This window comes from Acanthaster planci, linkage group LG01, assembly GCF_054643075.1.
Source record: "Acanthaster planci isolate LZ-2023a linkage group LG01, COTS_SCS, whole genome shotgun sequence".
In the NCBI taxonomy this organism is placed as follows: domain Eukaryota; kingdom Metazoa; phylum Echinodermata; class Asteroidea; order Valvatida; family Acanthasteridae; genus Acanthaster; species Acanthaster planci.
In genome coordinates this window covers 18734393-18752479 of record NC_141777.1, presented here as the reverse complement: position 1 = coordinate 18752479, position 18087 = coordinate 18734393, and the positions used below count along the sequence as shown (strand labels likewise).

Genomic DNA, 18087 nt, shown 5'->3' with positions numbered 1-18087 from the left:
CGCCGAATAGAGCGATTTATACAGACAAAAACCAAACACACCAGGTAGTTCAATAGTAGCGCAGCAACTGCAGCGTATGCAAGATTACAGTCGTGCCATATCCTATTACTAGACGATATGTCTTTGAGATATTCCACCCGAATTTTACAGTTTGTGGTTCTTGTCTACCACAGGCTCGTGGGTCCCCAGGCCTCAATCATGAAAAACAGTTTTTAAAATAAAAAGTTTTTACATTAATCGTTTGCCTCTGTATCATCCCATGCGATTGCCGAAAACTTATTAAACAGCGAGCGAAATTTTATTACAATCCTGGGCAACAAGGTCGCATACACACCCATAGGAATATTTCGGTAAAGTACTCCACGTCTAAAAAGGCCAACCGAGTTGTGTATTGGAAATAATGGCATAAAGAATCACGGTGACAACTACCGGTATGCCAGACGTATTGGAGTTTAGGCGCTGTACGATCAACAGGTGAAGTCCAGTTTCATAAAATGGGACCAAAACTAACGTCACTTACAAAATGCATTGATATCAATGGCATTAAAGATATGTTGCTTACCCACTTACCCCTACGAGGACTTTTGTTTGTAAATGTTAAAGCAACTCATTGTGGATGTACTTCAACGAACAACGATACATGTACCGTCAATGACAAACCACATATTCAGCCCATGACGATCAACTCAAGTCTAAACTCTTCAAATTACTTACTCCTCGTCAATGACAGCTGATCCTGGGCTTGGGGCCCGTTCATATATTGAGTCATTTTGAATCAGGACAGGATATTTTTTTCTTCACATAACGGCTGAGCCTTGTTAATTACTACTAGAGCATTTCCCAACAAATATATCATGTTAGTATTTCCCTTTCGGAGAGGCCAATAAAATTCAAATGTAGTGGACTTACCTTCACGGCACACACGCACCAGAACAACTGTGTGCCTGGGCTAAAACCAGTAATTTCAGCAACAGACTTTCACAACTACAAGCACCGAAGAATGAGCAAACTTATCGAGTGCAGAGTCGAGATAGATTTACACACATCGACTAATTAAACTGGCTGGTCTAAACGTGCGATTGGACGCACCATGCTGAGACGAGAGCCAACGTGCAGTTTATATACCTGCCAGGGGCCATTATTACGACTTGTGACGTCCAACGTGTCATCAGATCACAATCAAACGGAAGAAGAACGGACTGGTTTTGTAGACTAAAGCAGGTGGGTTTATCGACACGTAGTAAGACAGGTCGTGATATAAAAGCTGTTAGTAACACAACCTTGAACGAGGCATTTTGAGAGTGCTGATGTTTGTCGGTTTAACTATCAGTCTGGCAACCATTTCTTTTCGCTCCATATCCAATCTCAGTTTGTGTTCGTTTCACCTGTGGCGCAGCATCGACTTATCTGATACCGTGCTGTCTGCATCTCTAGCACAACTCCTAAATCACCCTATTTCGGTCAAATGGACTGAAACAGATATAAATCTGCATGCATGACGTGTCAGGAATATGATTTCAAAGAAACACAGTTTCTCTGCGGTGCGTTCGGCAGAGTATTTAAAGTCTTGTTTGACCAAGTGGGCCCGTCGGGCCCGGAAATGTCGAGTCATTTTTTACAGCCCACGGATCGACAGAAATTATTTTCTAAAAAGTTATACCACAAAATGGCCAAACAAATTTTGTAAAAATCGCCCCGGGTGCTCATGTAACTGGTTAAATGAATTTATTTTGTCTCAGAGGTCTATAGGTATTAAAGAAATTACCTACAAGAACTTATTCACTCCAAAGAGACAGAACAAGAATAACAAGAATAATTCATCACAAAATTGTTGTTTGGTCGATGCCCAAGGACACTATATTAAATAGTATAGCTACCACAGAAAAGGCAGAGAGGATGACGCACTAACGTAACAGTGACCGTCCCTCTCATGTATGACGACGAGCGAAGTGCCTCTCGGCTCGGTACATACTTCATGCACAGCAGCGAATTTCACAGCGTGACTTTTGAACGGGTGCCTGCAATTTAGGGAAAGTTCTGCCCGCACTCAGAAAAGCAAAAGCATATGTTCTGTCTGAGAAAAGCACTGTTGGGCAGATTTTCCTTTAATTTGAACACACTCTGCGAAAAGTGTTCGGATGTTCAGTGTGAACTGTCGCAAATGTTTCAATGCAAAATAAGCCAGTGGGCTGTGTCATTTGATATGCCAAAGGAAACTTGCATCTGAAGTTGTGCCCGTGACATGTTCAACAGCCCGAAGACGTATTCCTCGATAAAATATCAAGTAACTACCCTTGCCATATCGCAAAGATATCGATTTATGGCGCACTTCCACAGATTTCAAGGCTATCCTTTCTATGGACCTGGGGAACATGTATCAATGATACTGAGAAGAGTCTTCCGTCCGTGTTTTATTACTTCATAAAACAATACCGCCTTTGGTAAACTACACCTGGGCAGACCGATAACTCAACACCGAAAGAGTTGAGTTCTTGACACATATTGTGGGATCGTCGCTGCCTTTGAAAAAGATAGACATAAATCGTACACAAGGCTCTCATGACAAGGTCAACGCACTCGCTGCATCTCGCAGACAGCTACGACCATCACAAACACCCAGGCTTCGGTTACTTGCTGCGACACTGTGGCCGACAAGACAAAAGTCACCGTTAATCTGCATGTCTAGTTGAAAGTGTTTTCTTAGCGCTAACTGTGTTTTCTTGATATTCCCTACAGACGCAAGCACGACGCTGTGGCATCCATGCAGTTTTATATTGACACGTTAAGGAGTGAAAGGTGGAATTCGGTCGCAACAAATAGCTGAAATACGAGCGTCCAGGTAAAAACTATCCCACTATCCCGTGAAATCCCCCTGGAGTTAGAATTACAAAGCATTTAGTTCGTGTTCTCAAAGGCTTGCTGGGAAGTTTGCTTAGACTCGTTTCAGAATTGTTCTTTCATCTAGACAAAATGCAGATATCAGAAAACGGTAAACAACCCCCCAAAAGCTCTTCATTTCCAGACAAAATTAAATTACCAACAGATCGGATAACCGTGCTAATTCATCCAAAACCGCATAACAGTCCATACACCTTAGCATACTGCATCCAATGAATCGACTGAAGTCACGTTTTTTCGATCCCAAGAGTTGAACGTTTCACGAAAGCGTCCTTGACGGTAAAAACGTCGTGACTTCAAACGCTGTGAACAACCACAAGACATGTCCCTAAATCCACGATTCATGGCATACATCCAATAGAAAGTACTCCACGTTTCACAGAGTGTTTTCCTTTCATTTCCCCTCCTTAAATTGAAGGCATTGGTGTGAAAACCCACGCGGGGATAATTTGAAACACAACTTACGGTAACAAAGTGCCTTTTCCAAACTAGGCGCACACATGACGATGTAACGGAAGATGCTATAGAAAAAAAAGTCACCATAAGATAACTACAAGACTATTTACATTTTTTATGGCCGAGTTCGGGCGGCATGTTCCCGTTTGTTCACGAACAGCTCGATTTGTTGTTCGTGGGTCGGCCGCTCGAACGCCGGGAACAAACGACCGGTTATCGCTAGTAGTTAGTGACAAGCAACATGCAACATGGCGGCGTCCATGTAGGCTACGTTATTCAAGAGTTAATGTTTGGATGGGCTGAATTCTTTTCTACATAAACAGGAACATCCATTTCAGTGTTACGGAAAATAATTAATGTTAATTTTGCAAAACTCAAAATCTCACGAGGTTTTCTGTGTGTTCCTGTAAAACCCTGACGAAGAGATGGTGTGTGATCCTGTTCCGAGAACAGTGTTCTTGAGTCGTGTTCCTGCTGTTTGAGCGCGAGAACAAGAAACCCGTGTCAAGAACGGGCCGCTCGAACTCGACCTATAACTCGAGCACAACACCTTTTGATCTCTTCCAACATCGCTGAAGCTGCAGCTTAGTTGATAGCAATCTGAGTTGATACTGATCTTTTCTGGCAAAACGGCTGGGGGAACTTCACACTCATCCAAACGTTGTAACATTGGCATGTAATGGGGTAAAACTTCCGGGGGGCTGGGCCCGCATAGTTTTTATACAGGGGACACTGAAGCAGTTGGACTGCAGCTAATCTGGTGATTGTAATCATTCCAAGATTCCACAGGAATGAGGGGATTTATTTTCAGTGTTTGAGTGTCTTCAACAATTATGAAAAGAGTGTCACTCCGAAATAAGCACAAAGCACTAACTGTGCCGTGCAGGTCTGCATAAATCTCCTATACGTGATAGGAAAGTTTAAAACCCCGCACCGAATAGGAGATAACAGAGAGATATAGTGTTTGTTAGTCTTGTTCAAACCCAACGCTAGCTCTTCTTCAAAACCTTGCCAGTAAACAGTATGCAGGTGCACACCAATCGCCAAGGTGTGATCCGATATACTAGGTGTTTCTCATCATTGGAAACGAAACAAATAATGACACACGTCCTGAACAGAATGGGCCCAGCGCAATTTGAAATGCTATAAACGAACGATTAACTTCGTTAACCGTGGCGTCGCGCTTGAGGGTTATTAATATAACCAGAGGGCAGTCTTTGACGGGGTATTTCGCGGCAATAACGCAGGTTACGTTTCACTCGGCTACGTGGTAGTTTTTAATTGTAGCTTTTGTTTGCTGATAACAGTTTTTGCGCTTTTACTGCAAATTATATTGAACCGTTTCAAACCTTCGGGGTGTAGTCCACACAGGTTGATATTCGTGTTTACCAAACTACGTGCAATTTGAGACTGAATCTCTGTACACGAGCTCAATTGCATTGGGCGACCTGCTCACTCAAGTACCGTCTAATTTCCATCCCTCGTAGATTTTGAGAAATTAAACTATGACACGACGGGACGACGTCGACAACATTAGCACACGCTGGTCTATCAAACGATGTGCCATAAACACCAGTAAAAAAGCATGCCCTTTTTCCCGCTGTAAAAACATTTAGTTTTGAACGGGAGTGGCCGTTACGTTCACACGCAGATAACAACTGTTAGTTGTGATTCAAGCGTAAACTGTACAAAACCACGCATTTGGGTAAGTTCCTGGAAATACGAAATCGATAGATTCTCTTGACAACTATAACAACTATTATCCAGTCTGTTCACTTTTGAAGTCGTTTCTAGAGCACATGGACGCCCAGCAATCTTCCAGCACAAAACAAGAAAATGCATTTTTTAATCAAACAAAATCCCTTCCGTTTCTCGTTACACCAGGAGGAAGTTCATTTTATGGGATGTTCAGCAAGCACAAATTAGTGATCTTTGAACAAAAATAAGGCATGCCTGGTTGGCATCGTTGTCCATTTTGGACGCGTACCGTCTCTTGAACAATCCATCCTTTCGAAGAGCAGAAACTGGCATCCTACTTCTTTCAAGTGAGATTTACTGCCGGATTCAAAGATCAATTAAACAGCCTAAGATTGATGCTGTATACGTAGCCTCTTTTTAACCTCTGAATTCCACTTGCAAATGTGGTCCAAAGCTTACAGTCCTTTTTACTAGATGGCTTCCTCCAACTCTTAAGCCACTTGTGTCACGCCTGCCTTTGCGGAGCATGTTTTGGAAAGAAAAGGGCATTAAAAGGCACTCAACTGCATTCACACTAACAAAGTGGTTAGCATTATGTCCTGGAAAAGAATACGTGACGAAAACGAAGGGAAAATTTGCAGAATCAATTGGATTTGACGGTAACTCTACCATGGATTTTGCTCTACCACAGATTCTGCAAAATGCCAATTGTCTTTGTTGTTAGTTGTCTTGCAGCCGCTGCAGGCTAGTTCCGGTTGTACTTTGTCAAGTTGACCAAATCAGGCATTGTTCAACCACAGTTGGAAAGTGCCCACAGTCCCAAGGTTTACTGCTTAAAAAGGCAAAGAGACCAAATGCGCAAATTCCACATATAAAACGGGGTTCATATGTTAAAAAAGTGATCCAAGGTTCATTTTGTTCAAAGATTTAGTAGTCCCAATACAGTCCAAAAGTCCAAAACAAAAAAGGATCCAACTGTACGCAAAAGGTTCATTTTTCCTAAAGCACAGGATGTATGAGCATCCAAACTGACAACTCCTAAGCATTATTTGTTGTCCATTTCGACTACTGAGCCCTCTTTTTCTTCCTATCTAGTCAAGTTTTACTGTCGATACAGACTGTGAAACCCTGTTGTCCATTGGGATAACAGGACCTTCGAACTAACGAACCTTCCGATAAACGAACCATTCGACTATCGAGCGGTCACCATTCAACCTAGCGCACGAATACGTGACGTAGGCGGAACTGCAGTGCTTTTCTGCCACATGACATTGCCGAACCAATGCTACTTAACTTCGCAACTATACTACCAAAAATAAAGGCACAGAAGGCATGCCAATAAGGGCACTCCTGATGGACCATCTTCCATACGACCACTCCAACAACAGATTCGTAAATTTCCAGTGATGGGAGTGGTAGGGTTTTTTGGTTCCCTCCGCGCATTCTAAGGGAGAGATCGCAACCTAGTGTGTAGCTTCACTCGATCGTATGACCCGGCACGACTACGCGTACGATCGAAGCTTTCTTTTCATTTTTACCTCCGCATCATTCTTTGCCATCTATTCCCATTCGCAGCTTTTGAATAATACAATGTCACACATCCATAACCATGCGGTTATACAGGATGTATACAATCAGCGTTTCGGCCGTGCTCTGGTTAAAAAAAACGACATGGGTTGAATACTAAACGTTGCTTGCATCTCGCCTCTACTACTCCATGCTCCGGTCAACACGTGTTCAGGGCGCGCTGACATTTTCAAGGTGTAAGGTCCCCTACGGCCAACTGTGGCGGCTTGACTTTACAGATACTTTCCTTAGGCCAGGCATGATGGAGAAAGTCTTCACTTCCTCCTCTCATTTAGGGGGTGCTCCCAAGAGAATAAAAGCACATATTGCAACATGTCAAGTTACACATTCCCGAACTATTACCACGAAATACTCCGATCTGGCCCGACTACAGAAATCTTGATGGCATCAGAAGATATTTGGCCCGGTTTGCTGTTAGTACAAGAACAACTTAAAAATAAAACAATAATACTCAAAAAGTATAAGAATTGGAAGCCGAATGAAGACAGAGAATTGCAATTTAATGCATAATAACAGCAAAACTGAACTATTATATAGCGATTTTATTAAGCATATACAGATAACTCCACAACCATTCACAATGACCTGCAATTATGCAGATTTGAGAATCTGAGCGTATTCATTTTTTTTATCCTTATTCTTGTTCTTGATACAGTCACAATGACTCGGCGTGATTCGGAAATGTTTTACGTCAAGAATAACTTGCAAGAAAGCAAGAAGAATTTCCAGAATTGGTTGTGAATACCAGAATGAGCAAAGAACTGCAATTTGTTCCCGAATCACCTCCACAATTGGAAACATGTCCAAAATTGGAGGCAAAAAAATTCCAAAAACTGCCTTCCTGATCTTGAACAAGCTTTCATCGAACTACTACAGTCACCACGAGGCAGCCAAGAACCATTTCCCGCTTTACTGGAGAATAACTCTTCCTGGCAATTTGGGTTAAAAAAGTGGAAATGTGTGACCCGCCTTATTTGGCAACAATCAATTAATTTTCCCGAATTGTCTAGCGTTAAAGGCCTATATACACTTAGGGCAAATGACACGTTCACTCCGATGCCTTTGTGCTTAGTTGAGAGTTAGCGCATGCGCAGTCGATCACTTTACTGTGGATTTCGATGCAGGCGACGTCAGACACCGTTCTGACACTTCTTTCCGCGAATGGAGACCGTAATTTATTTTTTATTCCCCCCCCCCCCAAAAAAAAACAACTAAATTTCACGGAGATAACCTGAAAACTCAAAATTGATTAGACAACATTATACCACCGTACTATATGAACCCAGCTGCACAAATTTTAAAACAAATTCTGAAAAACCGGTTAAAAAAAGAACATATTTGAAAGAAAATACGTCCACGGTTTTTCCTAATATAAAACCACTTCTCCAGTTTATCCAAACAAACGAAATAAAGTGGCATGTGCATTAAGACCCAATAAAAACATCGATAGTATTTTCAAGTTTTATCGCGAATTGAACATTTTGCGCGAGAATCATTTGTCTGTAGTAGTTCACGTATACGTGCGTTGATGGAGTACATGTACTGTACGTGCACATGTGCAAATGTAAATCATGGCCGACCATCAATCGACACAGAACTAAAGTTGAAATTGATAAAACTAACGAAGGACAATTCGCAGTAGCTTAAACATAACATATTATCCTTTATCAAACAGTCTTTCAACTACCAAGATATGCAGCTTGTGGGGAAATACTGGAGAACAATTCACAATTTCGATTTTAAAATACCTTTTTACGTTCGGAAATGTAACGTCCACAAGCATCTTCATTTCTCCGAAATGTCACTTATGATTAACATGAAACACATCACAAAATGAAATCTGAAGCCTGATATATCTCTCAGGTATAAATTCAGCAAACTTTTACATAATGTGGAAGATCTCCGCAAATGGATTTTGGTATAGTCGTTTGCTGGCTGGTGTCGCCATTTTAACAAGCAACAGAAAGTGACGACGACTTTGCGAAATTTTAGCACATGCGCACAACTAAGTGGAAGGGGTTTACACGTGAGGGCGACTGATGCATTTTAATGCATACCTTTAAATGCAAAGGAGTGAAAAATAAACTCTTTGAAGAGCCTCTTGTTCGAATGGTCCTCCAGTCTATCAGAATGAAGTTTGCATCTTTTGGCCAAGGGTGAAAAAAAATCACTTTAAAAGAGTAAAATAACCACTACCCTTTTCATAAAGCCATTGCTGGGACCACTCGTAATGTAACGCGTGGCGTTCTTCGGTCCTTTAGCACATGGGTTTTAAGAATTTCTTGAGATAACCTCTCATGGCTGAAAAGTTTATCCCAATGTCAAGGGCCGTTCCAGGATATTCAGAAAAGGGGGTGGGAACTTCCAAGGTCAGAGTGGTAAGACCCGAACGCACAGCACCAAGACCCCGCAGGGCACAGGGCCGGACGGAAGGCCGGGAAATATTTGTAGTTCTGCAGAGCACCTCTGAAGTACATCGTAATATGAAACGGCATAACATCAATAAAACATGCAAAAGACCTTTTGGTACCAGCCAATGACAATAGGAGTATGCCCTTGCAATCCAAGTAAATTATGTATATCTTGTCTCTTGGCAAGAAAATTGTCCAAAGTAATGATGCAATAACACGCGCTGACTATATGAACGTAATTTTTGTTCAAAATTGTCTGCCTTAATGAGTTATTTCTTGCAATATTTCTAGTCCAGTTAGCCCATTCTAACTGCAGTTAGATAATGCTCGACGTTCACAGCATTCTTCCCTACAGCCTTAAAAACAAGGACAGGGCAGGCATAAATACTGAATGAGCACCATTCAACGAAGCCCTGATCGCAAGACGCGCATCAGCGGTAGGAAATGGCCGGACATCAATTAGTCATAAGGGGATTTCTCGTACACGGTTTTAAGCATTCATTAGACATGTCGAAGTATTTGACATTTTCAAGTATTACCAAACTATTTTTGTGCAAATCGCAGTCGTGGAAGTCCCTTCCAAAGCATGTACACGAAGAACGCCACCTTCATATACAATATGAGAAAATGTACTATACAGCTTGATGCATTAGGTTATTGTATAAATCTTCATTAAGTTTAAGCTTTATTTTGTAAAAAAAAAAATGAGTCATAGAATTGTATATTATATCTTTATGATGCAAAAAAAGATGAATCACTCAATAGGGGCACGATTAACAAGACAGCATAATGCTGAATTCATTTATTTGCACACCAATTTTTTGTCATCTTTACATTACCATCATTATTTGAAACACTGGTTCAATAAACAAAAAGCACAAAAGGCGCAAAATAAAATTCTAATGGTCTAGCTTTAACACTGCATTCGAAAACACAATGACAGTTTAGCCATTCTTATTGGTCCAGAGCCAGTCACGTGGTCTGTCTCAAACGGTTGATAAGAGCATGGAGCTATTACACAGAGTACAGAAGTGCGTGAACCAGGAGTGCACGCGTTGGTTCACGCGGTGGTTCTCTCGCATATACCTTTTACAAACATGATTGCGGACATGACGTATTCACTGCGGTACTGTAGAGAGCACCGGCTGGTTGTGCTCCACCTCACTCAGTACCACTGACATTTAAACACACAGACCACCAGATCGCATTCAGACATACATGAACATTTCTACGAAGCATCCAACTAAAATCAAAACTATGGGCAATTTCACCCCCTTAGTATAAGGAATGTACGCACAGGAGGTGAAGAATTCCGGCCAAAAATTCTATGAAGCCATTTTTTGATTATGAAAAATATCTTCCATTTATTTCACCTAGCTCAAGTAGATTCAAAACGATGCGTTTGGAACAGCAGTACCAAAGAGCAAAAAAATGAACGTATTTTGAGAGCACATGCATAAAAATACAGGCAATGTAAGTACGTTACACGCGATGCGCACTGAACGCGCTGTCATCTATCGTTTTGCTCACTGTTCGCCCATACTTCTCGAAATCACGGTTATACGCGCGAGACCGATGATCTATGGATGAGTTCGAGCGGCTTGTTCTCCTATGTTCAAGAATCGCTCGATTTGTTGTTCATTAGTCGGCCGCTCGAACGCCGGGAACGTACAGCCAGTTATCGCTGGTTGTTGCATGCAACATGGCGGCATCCATGTGCGTTCTTTCAGAGTAGACTTTTGAAAGCCGAGCTGAATTCTTTTCTATTTAAAAAGAACATTCTGTTCTTTGCTATGGAAAATGATTATTGTTATTTTTGTAACAACTTCCCATTGTCTCCGGCTAAGCCATCTCGCTATTTTTTGCGGCTGTTCGAAAATCAAAATCTCCGAAGTTTTTCCGTGTGTTCCTGTAAACTCTGACAAGGAGGTGGTGTGATCCTGTTCCAAGAACAGTGTTCTTGAGTCGTGTTCCCGCCGTTCGAGCGCGAGAACAAGAAACCCGTGTCAAGAACAGGCAGCCCAAACTCGATCTATGTGTTTATATGTCTATGCTCAGTACGCGCCATGCGCGCGACAATTTCCATAAAAGGGGGTTATTCGCGAGTGGAGCATAGTGTGGCTGAGGGTGTTTGAAATATATGCTAAATATAAGTTAAACTGTTAACAGAATCGTTCGAATTTTATAATTTTGAAAACTAGTTTTGTCTTTGTGACTGAAAAGGTATTCGTGAATGTGGGTAAGTTATGCTTGGCCGGTCTGGCCGGCTCGGGGAAATGGATGCGGATAATGTCCCTCACCGTGGCTTGGGTATTATCAGGGTCCATTCTCCTGAGCCGGTCTGAAACGAATATTTGAAGCCGTCGAAGCACATAATAATATGCCATTATTTACTCTCCTCTCCAGAAGTACATTGAGTAAAACGTGTGAACAAGGGTCCAGTTTGCTGGGAGCATGGTGACGAGGGGTGACTCTAGAGATGACACTTTGCCGAGGTTTGGCTGGGTATAAGCTTCCTCATGTCGGCCTACCGGTTTTGGAAAGCTTATCCAAATCCTTGAGAGATACAGTCGCCGAGCCTCGTTTCGCTGGCTTGGGCTGTGATGAAGACAAGACACAAGTGGAAATCAATAACAGCTCTTTGAACAAGAACTTGAAGATGAGTGGGCTTCGGGGTGAGGACGAGGGATGAACAAACATCACTTACCTTCCCTATGACAATTATAGAACAAGACATTCCAGCAAGATGCCTGACAAAATATTTTGGTGGTTCCCAGCACTTTTCTTTATGAATTGGGGTTTCTGAGGTTCGTTATAAAATCCCCAAATTATATGGGCCTGCACTCATTCAAAATACGCGTTCCCCCCCTTCGTTATTTGATTTCCCTTTCGACAACATTGTGTGGCGGTTCTTCTCCACAAACCTCCGAATGACATATCTATAAGTATAACTGATTACGTGAGAACAAAGCAACAACTCGGTGATACAGGGAAACTATAACTCTTAGCCTCCTGATCAATAATGATGGTGTACGGGCTATAATGTTTAACAGACAGGCGGCGTTGCAAGGTTATGCTTAACACAGCGAAATCCTCATTACCACATATTGAGGATTCGCGCTTAACGTCTTTTACCGTTCAGCGGTAATGAAGAGGCCCTGAATCAATTTACGTGCTTGGATAATTCGACCAGCGCGCGCAAAGGCAGCGATGCAGCACACTTCCTTGCACAGCTCAGGGTCGGCCAACATCGTCAGCGGCTTTCAACGAACCCCTTAATTCAAGGTGTTAACCCCAATTAGGCGGCTAAAATACCCGTCCCTGAATGGTACTGACGATTAGGCAATTTCCATTTTTTTCTCTCTTCAGCTGTTGACCATTAACACCAATAATGAGCATTTCAAACACTGTCTATTATTACAAGAGGCGCAAGGTGCCCAGAAACGCAAACAGTCGCACCGCTTGCCAGACAGGTCGACCTGACCTTGGGTAGATGTTTTGTTTTCATTTTCGCGTTTTGGGAGGTTCAAGCTTCATGTACGTCATTAATGAGGTTCCTTATGATCGCCCACCGAGAGGTTCCAGTTGAACACCTCAGACAACGCGTGTTCAATCAAAGGGTGTGAACTACCCATCCTGCTCCATTTTGCATAAATACCCCGTTCTCGTTTCCCAGTCCTCTATATTCCATCCACGTGTCCATCAGACATCCCTTGGGAACGAGCTTCACCTTGTAGGCAGTACATTTTCATGTGATCCCAAACTCTTCAGCATTTTCAGGCAAGGGTGCTGAATATCGGAGTACTGGCTTCGATATGCTCACACAACAGTCTAAGATACATGGATTGGTTCCATTATCGCTCACATGACAGTGGTATGACACCGACATCGATAGAGCCTTGGTGAAATACCACAGTGAAACTGGGGGTATAAATTAGACAAACCCAATCGAGAGATTAAATGTGACTCCCAATTAGTGTCCAATTATCCGTGCAAAAACCTATTAAGATGATGTTGACACAGCCGGAGTTTTAGTGGGCGTGTGGATGCGTATCTTTTGTCAACATTTACCCTGCAATCTCTTCATGATCACCCTTGATGTAATCCTCAGGGTTTTTTTCGTTCAATATCATTTCCATGCATTTTTTAATGACTCAGAAATCAGTTTGTCTTTGAAGGTGGCGGAAAGATAAGTGTAGGCAGTGAGGGTTTTTTAATAGTGTGCTTTCGTCATTTTTGCCGACATTAAAGCAGTCTGTTCATTACAATTACAAAAGGAAAGTAATAGCAGCCTTATTATGCACGTATAAAGACGTCTGATATGTTACAGTGTAGTTTCAGGTGAGTTTTTTTTGTGTGATCTTTAATTAACTGTTGCAAGATTGACATATCAGATATTGACATATGTCGTCACCGTTTTCACGAAGAGACACTTTGGCCAAAAAAACATGATTTTTTTTTCAAATTTCTGTTTCTAGACAAACTCAACCAGGTTACGCAATGCCTACAACTTGGTGTAATCATTTTTTTCACCAAATCTGCTGAAATCAGCCAAACCACGTTGATCTACCTGGGGCAAATTTCAATTATTCCACATTATGCGTTTTCACGAAGAGGTGGATTTGTCTTCCATAGATATAGCGTTGGCTATGAAGGGCAAAACGGTGTGCAAACTCGTTTTGCCGTTTTCACGAAGAGGCAAATTTGACGCAGGAAATGTATACAACTGTAACAATTCTGAACCTGGCCCGCGCTATAGCAAAACAGCACGCGTTTTCACGAGAAGACAAGTCACATGAATTTTAGCGTTTCCACGAAGTGGCGAACTTGTTTGTTTACAAGATAAACAATTCTAATTGACTTCTATGAACATTATTCGGTAGTTGTGTTACTTAAGAGGGGGGTCTCTTTCATGAAGTAGCATTGGTTAAGTCAAAGTCACGCTAAATACTGGGGAAATAAGCGTTTGAAAAAGAGACTAATTTCAAATGCAATTTTCTCAAAACTTAGGTTTTACTCTCTGGTGAGAAATTCACCTATACGGTGGAAATGGGGACGTTACTGATGAGAAGAAATTCATTATTATGAATTACAAGGTGCATACACATATAACAATGGACACGGAATTAGGGAGAGCTCATTCTAGAGAAAAGGCATCAAACAGACCATGGAGTTTCAAGAATAAAAACCGAGAATTAAAAAATGCGGCAAAAAACTCTGCACTCGACGTCTAGCAGGACTTCAATTTCAGAGGTAAAAGAGGTGTCCAAACTAGGTAACTTTGCCATTCAAATGAAACGACTGGAGAGACTATCAAAGAGGCCGTTAGGAAAGCACATGTACATGTTCCTCCATCCAAAGTAATCTTCAAAGCTGGTTAATTAACAAAACTGACAAGGAAGTTGATATGTACCTGAGATGCATGTGGCTTCCAGCCTATCATGTAGAGGATCTGAAACGTTGCTGGTACCGAGCCATCCTCATTACCGTACATGTCTGGCAAACAAAGAAAAACAAACACAAAACAATGTATTATCAAACTGATGTACACAGGAATACTCGATACAGTATATGATCAAAAGGTATGTACATGTACATGTATATACATGTACATGTGCACATGGAGCTGTCGCATTCACCTAACAATAAGGCATTCCTTCGGGGCAGCCTGCCTGGCTGTATCACCGCAGCTGTACGCTTCATTTCTAATCTTTATTTTTGCTGAAGATTGGGAAAACACCCGTCTTCACACAATGGAAATGGCCGAAGGCATCACAAAAAGCACAACATGCAGTTTCGTTTCGCACATGGTTGTGTACCATTCACTGACTTATTGTGACGCTGAATGCTATCTCCAGGGCAAAGCTGGCCGGGGAAAGGATCGGGCGTGCAGCGCGTATAGCGGACACTGGCCTTGTGGTCAATATCGGCATGCGAGCAAAACAGCCACGTCCTGGGAAGTGCAAATACTCTTTCCAAGGAAACATTGCAGGTGTAAGCTTACCATATCGATGCATACTGAATAGCCCGTACAAAAGGATTATGCTGAGGAGCGGGTTGTCTGGCATTCGAGTCTTGCTGTTTGTTTTTTGTTTTTTTTGTCAGGACAGTAAAACCATGGACTATTCTTAAATATTCTATAAAAATTTTTTTGCTGTTTTAAATTGGTGGCGGGATAGCGAGTGATACAGGGTGCCAGATCAATATTTGGGGGAGGGGGCTGACTAACAAACTGAATGGTGTTCAATATACTACTTTCATGCTGTAAAGTGCCAGACATTTTCATATGAAACAGGATGCAATCCTTTCAAAATATGATACTGACAGAATTTCATCGTCTGAACAACAGCATGGACTTAGGGATTCAAGAGAGTTCGATACATTTTGAAATAGATTTTGAGGGATACCTTCCATATAGCTACTTTGGCCAATGGATTCTTAAGAACTTAACTCCTCTTCCTTCTTTGAATTAACAAGGGATTTTTCATTTGAAAAAAAAAAAAAACTACTGTGGAAAAGCCGCGCCAGAAAAAAATAAATCGTGCACAAAAGAACAAGCAATTACCGCACTACCCAAAATAGCAAACTAACGCGTGTGTACAAAATGGTATTGTCATGCAGACTCCTCTAACTCAACCTTGAGGTAATTACACGAGGACTTAACCAGGCAGTATCCGTCTTTATCTTATTACAATTTCTTAACCCCAGGGACATCTCCAAAGCTGATTCTCTCTCACAATATATACACTGTTCATATTTCACGATGATTACCTTCTTCGTGATAAGAATGATGACCATGAACTGTGGAGCGACATCAGTTGGGGGAAAATTTCCATTAAAAATTGATACGTATGAAAACATCTTTCCTCCGCAAAATATTTACGATGTTCCCTGTTTTGTTTGTTTTTTTCAACTGGCACCATGGGTAACAAGTGTACAAAAATAGTAATAAGCACATGCCTATATAATGTAAAGCACACGGCTTACCCCACCCACAGGTGCAAGGTAAACCAAAAAGAATCTTGCTGGACTTCGCAAGGTTATGACCAATGTCATCTCACATTTCTTATTTTACCCCCTGCAAGCTCTGATGTGCAAGGGCTGATCTCAACTGGGCTCTGACTTGGAATAGAGAGGAAACGAGACAAGATATTTCATCTGCAGAGATGAAATAACCCGGGAGAACGCTTAGTCCGGGCAAAACCCATCCAACCATTTGGGGAATAAATCTCGATCTACGCATGGCGAACACAGCAAAACTTTGGACAAGGTCGCGAGAGGCACTCGTCAAAGAAAATGCACTGTAACAACTCAGTATACAATTATGGCTTTGATATAGCCCCCCACTCCAAAAAACCTCCATGATTATCGCTTCCACTATGATTTTGATTTGAACTCAAAATAGAGAGGGTTAAGGGTGTGAAAAAATACCACTGCGCAATCTCACATCCCAATAACACACAGATGAAACTGAATCCCACAAAAAGAAACTTTGGTACATTTTGCTGCACATCTTTTCTTCACACGCAACGTATAAAAAACATTCTGAGATCTTCATTTTGTATTTAATCACTCATCAAAAATAAATTACGAACACCATGGCTGAGGCCAAAAGTTTGCACTGTCTGTAAATAAAAAAAATTCTTCAACATGTGACACACATGATGTAACTGATTTAACAGCTTAACTTGATAGTTTGGTATTTCGGGAGGCGACAAACAAACAGGGATAAGTGATATTTGGTCGAAGACTGGCCAAACCCCTTAATCTACATTGCAAATGACACAAAAAGGGATACACTGAATAGGTTGTCAACTAAACGCAAATGCTGAAACCCAAAACCCCTTAGAAATTAAGACTTGACAACTGTCTGAAGAATACTGAACTTGCTCGTCATTTGGGAAAAGCCCCATACCTACAATACGTCTGCTTCTTTTTTATGCCAAATAGGGGGATGGCGGCCTTGACTTTAGCAAAAGATTCTACAGTCACGACATTCTTTCCTGTCAAAGTATAAAACTTCAATGGAACAGGGGCTTTGGGTGAGTTTATGAAGATAATCCTATTTGATTATCCCACTTTACACTGTAAGGTGTGGAAAATAATATTACATTAAATCCGATAGGCAGCAGTGCAAACCATGCTTTTGTCTGATGCGACATCTATTTTCGATGGAAGCATTTAAGGAAATGGCTTTCCAAAGTAACTTGTTAAACAAGCGGTACCCGTACTTGCACTATGACGCTATTTGCTTAGAGTTCAATTAATCTTGCTCAGTTGGCCATCTATCATTATTGCAAAGGAACCTGATTATAAAGTGCACAGTGAAGATGAGAGAAAAGGTGTCTGTGCATGTTTATAAGGGGAAACTTGAAGTGACGCTTGTAATATCCCTGGCACACTGTCAGCAGGGCGGTGGGCTAGATACAAGACAAATGGACCACAAATTGTGTTGGGTATAAAGCAATTACATGAGATCAGGTCCTGAAGTGGGCAATGCAAGTGCTGGCAACGTGTCAAAAATCAGAGAATAAATGATCTAAGAGGGTTGCCGGGGGCTGAGGGTCCAAATGTCCAACAACGGGAAGGGACGGCTTGTCTGGCCCGGAGGAGATACTGGTTCTGTTCCGCGTCCAGATCACAGCGTGGAGGGGACGGGCGAGAGCGATTCCAACGGGAAGCAGAACACAAGTTGTGATCGAATGCCTCTCTTCCTGGTAACAACTGATGGTCTTCCACAGGCCCCCTCCCTCTCGCGCTGTCAGGATCGGACGGGTAATTTATAAAGGGAATAAATGCATGGCTGGTTGTTTGTTCCTTTGGACATATACGGGGTGGGTGGTTATCTGGTCTCGTCATCAGCGGGACGAACTGATGCGGGAAATTCGCCGACGATGGGCGGGAGAGTGTTAGGCCGGCCAGCCAACTTCAAATCAAACCCTCACTAGTTACGTGGAAACCTAATAAAGCTTGTCGGGTAGAATTACAACACAGCTCGATGGAACTTGTCAGGGCTGTACCACATCATAAGAGAGGA

At 41.9% G+C, this 18087-nt stretch overlaps 2 protein-coding genes across 5 annotated transcripts in view; both read right to left on the bottom strand.

Annotated features, from left to right (window-relative positions):
* The window catches only part of LOC110978147 (muscarinic acetylcholine receptor M1-like), a 69660-nt gene extending 68450 nt beyond the window's left edge, over positions 1 to 1210 (bottom strand). Inside the window, exon 1 of one of the 2 annotated variants that reach the window (XM_022232901.2) lies at positions 910 to 1210. The gene's annotated coding sequence lies outside the window, so the exon portion shown is untranslated. The remainder of the gene's footprint in view (positions 1 to 909) is intronic. The other variant, XM_022232897.2, reaches the window with a different exon arrangement.
* An 8613-nt stretch (positions 1211 to 9823) lies between these two features.
* Positions 9824 to 15148, bottom strand: LOC147800509 (arginine-hydroxylase NDUFAF5, mitochondrial-like). Of its 3 annotated transcripts, none has more exons than XR_015427399.1 (3): positions 14870 to 15148; positions 14464 to 14546; positions 9824 to 11648 (listed from the first exon to the last, which is right to left on the bottom strand). XR_015427399.1 is itself a non-coding variant. In XM_087144433.1 (3 exons), exons 1-3 carry the CDS (start codon positions 14751 to 14753, stop codon positions 11568 to 11570), a joined length of 228 nt encoding a protein of 75 aa, XP_087000559.1. In that variant the 5' UTR covers positions 14754 to 14810; the 3' UTR covers positions 9824 to 11567. The 3 variants fall into 3 exon arrangements, 1 of the variants encoding a protein (XP_087000559.1); XR_015427400.1 differs by having other exon boundaries at positions 14881 to 15148; XM_087144433.1 differs by lacking the exon at positions 14870 to 15148 and adding an exon at positions 14690 to 14810.
* Between the last annotated feature and the right edge of the window lie 2939 nt (positions 15149 to 18087).

Coding starts and splice junctions, on each gene's coding strand:
- LOC147800509 (XM_087144433.1), bottom strand. CDS start 14,753: ATGAAGCGTACAGCTGCGGTGATACAGCCAGGCAGGCTGCCCCGAAGG. Junction 14,547..14,689: donor AAGGAATGCCTTATTGTTAG/GTGAATGCGACA, acceptor TTTGTTTGCCAG/ACATGTACGGTAATGAGGAT. Junction 11,649..14,463: donor GGAAGCCACATGCATCTCAG/GTACATATCAAC, acceptor TCTTCATCACAG/CCCAAGCCAGCGAAACGAGG.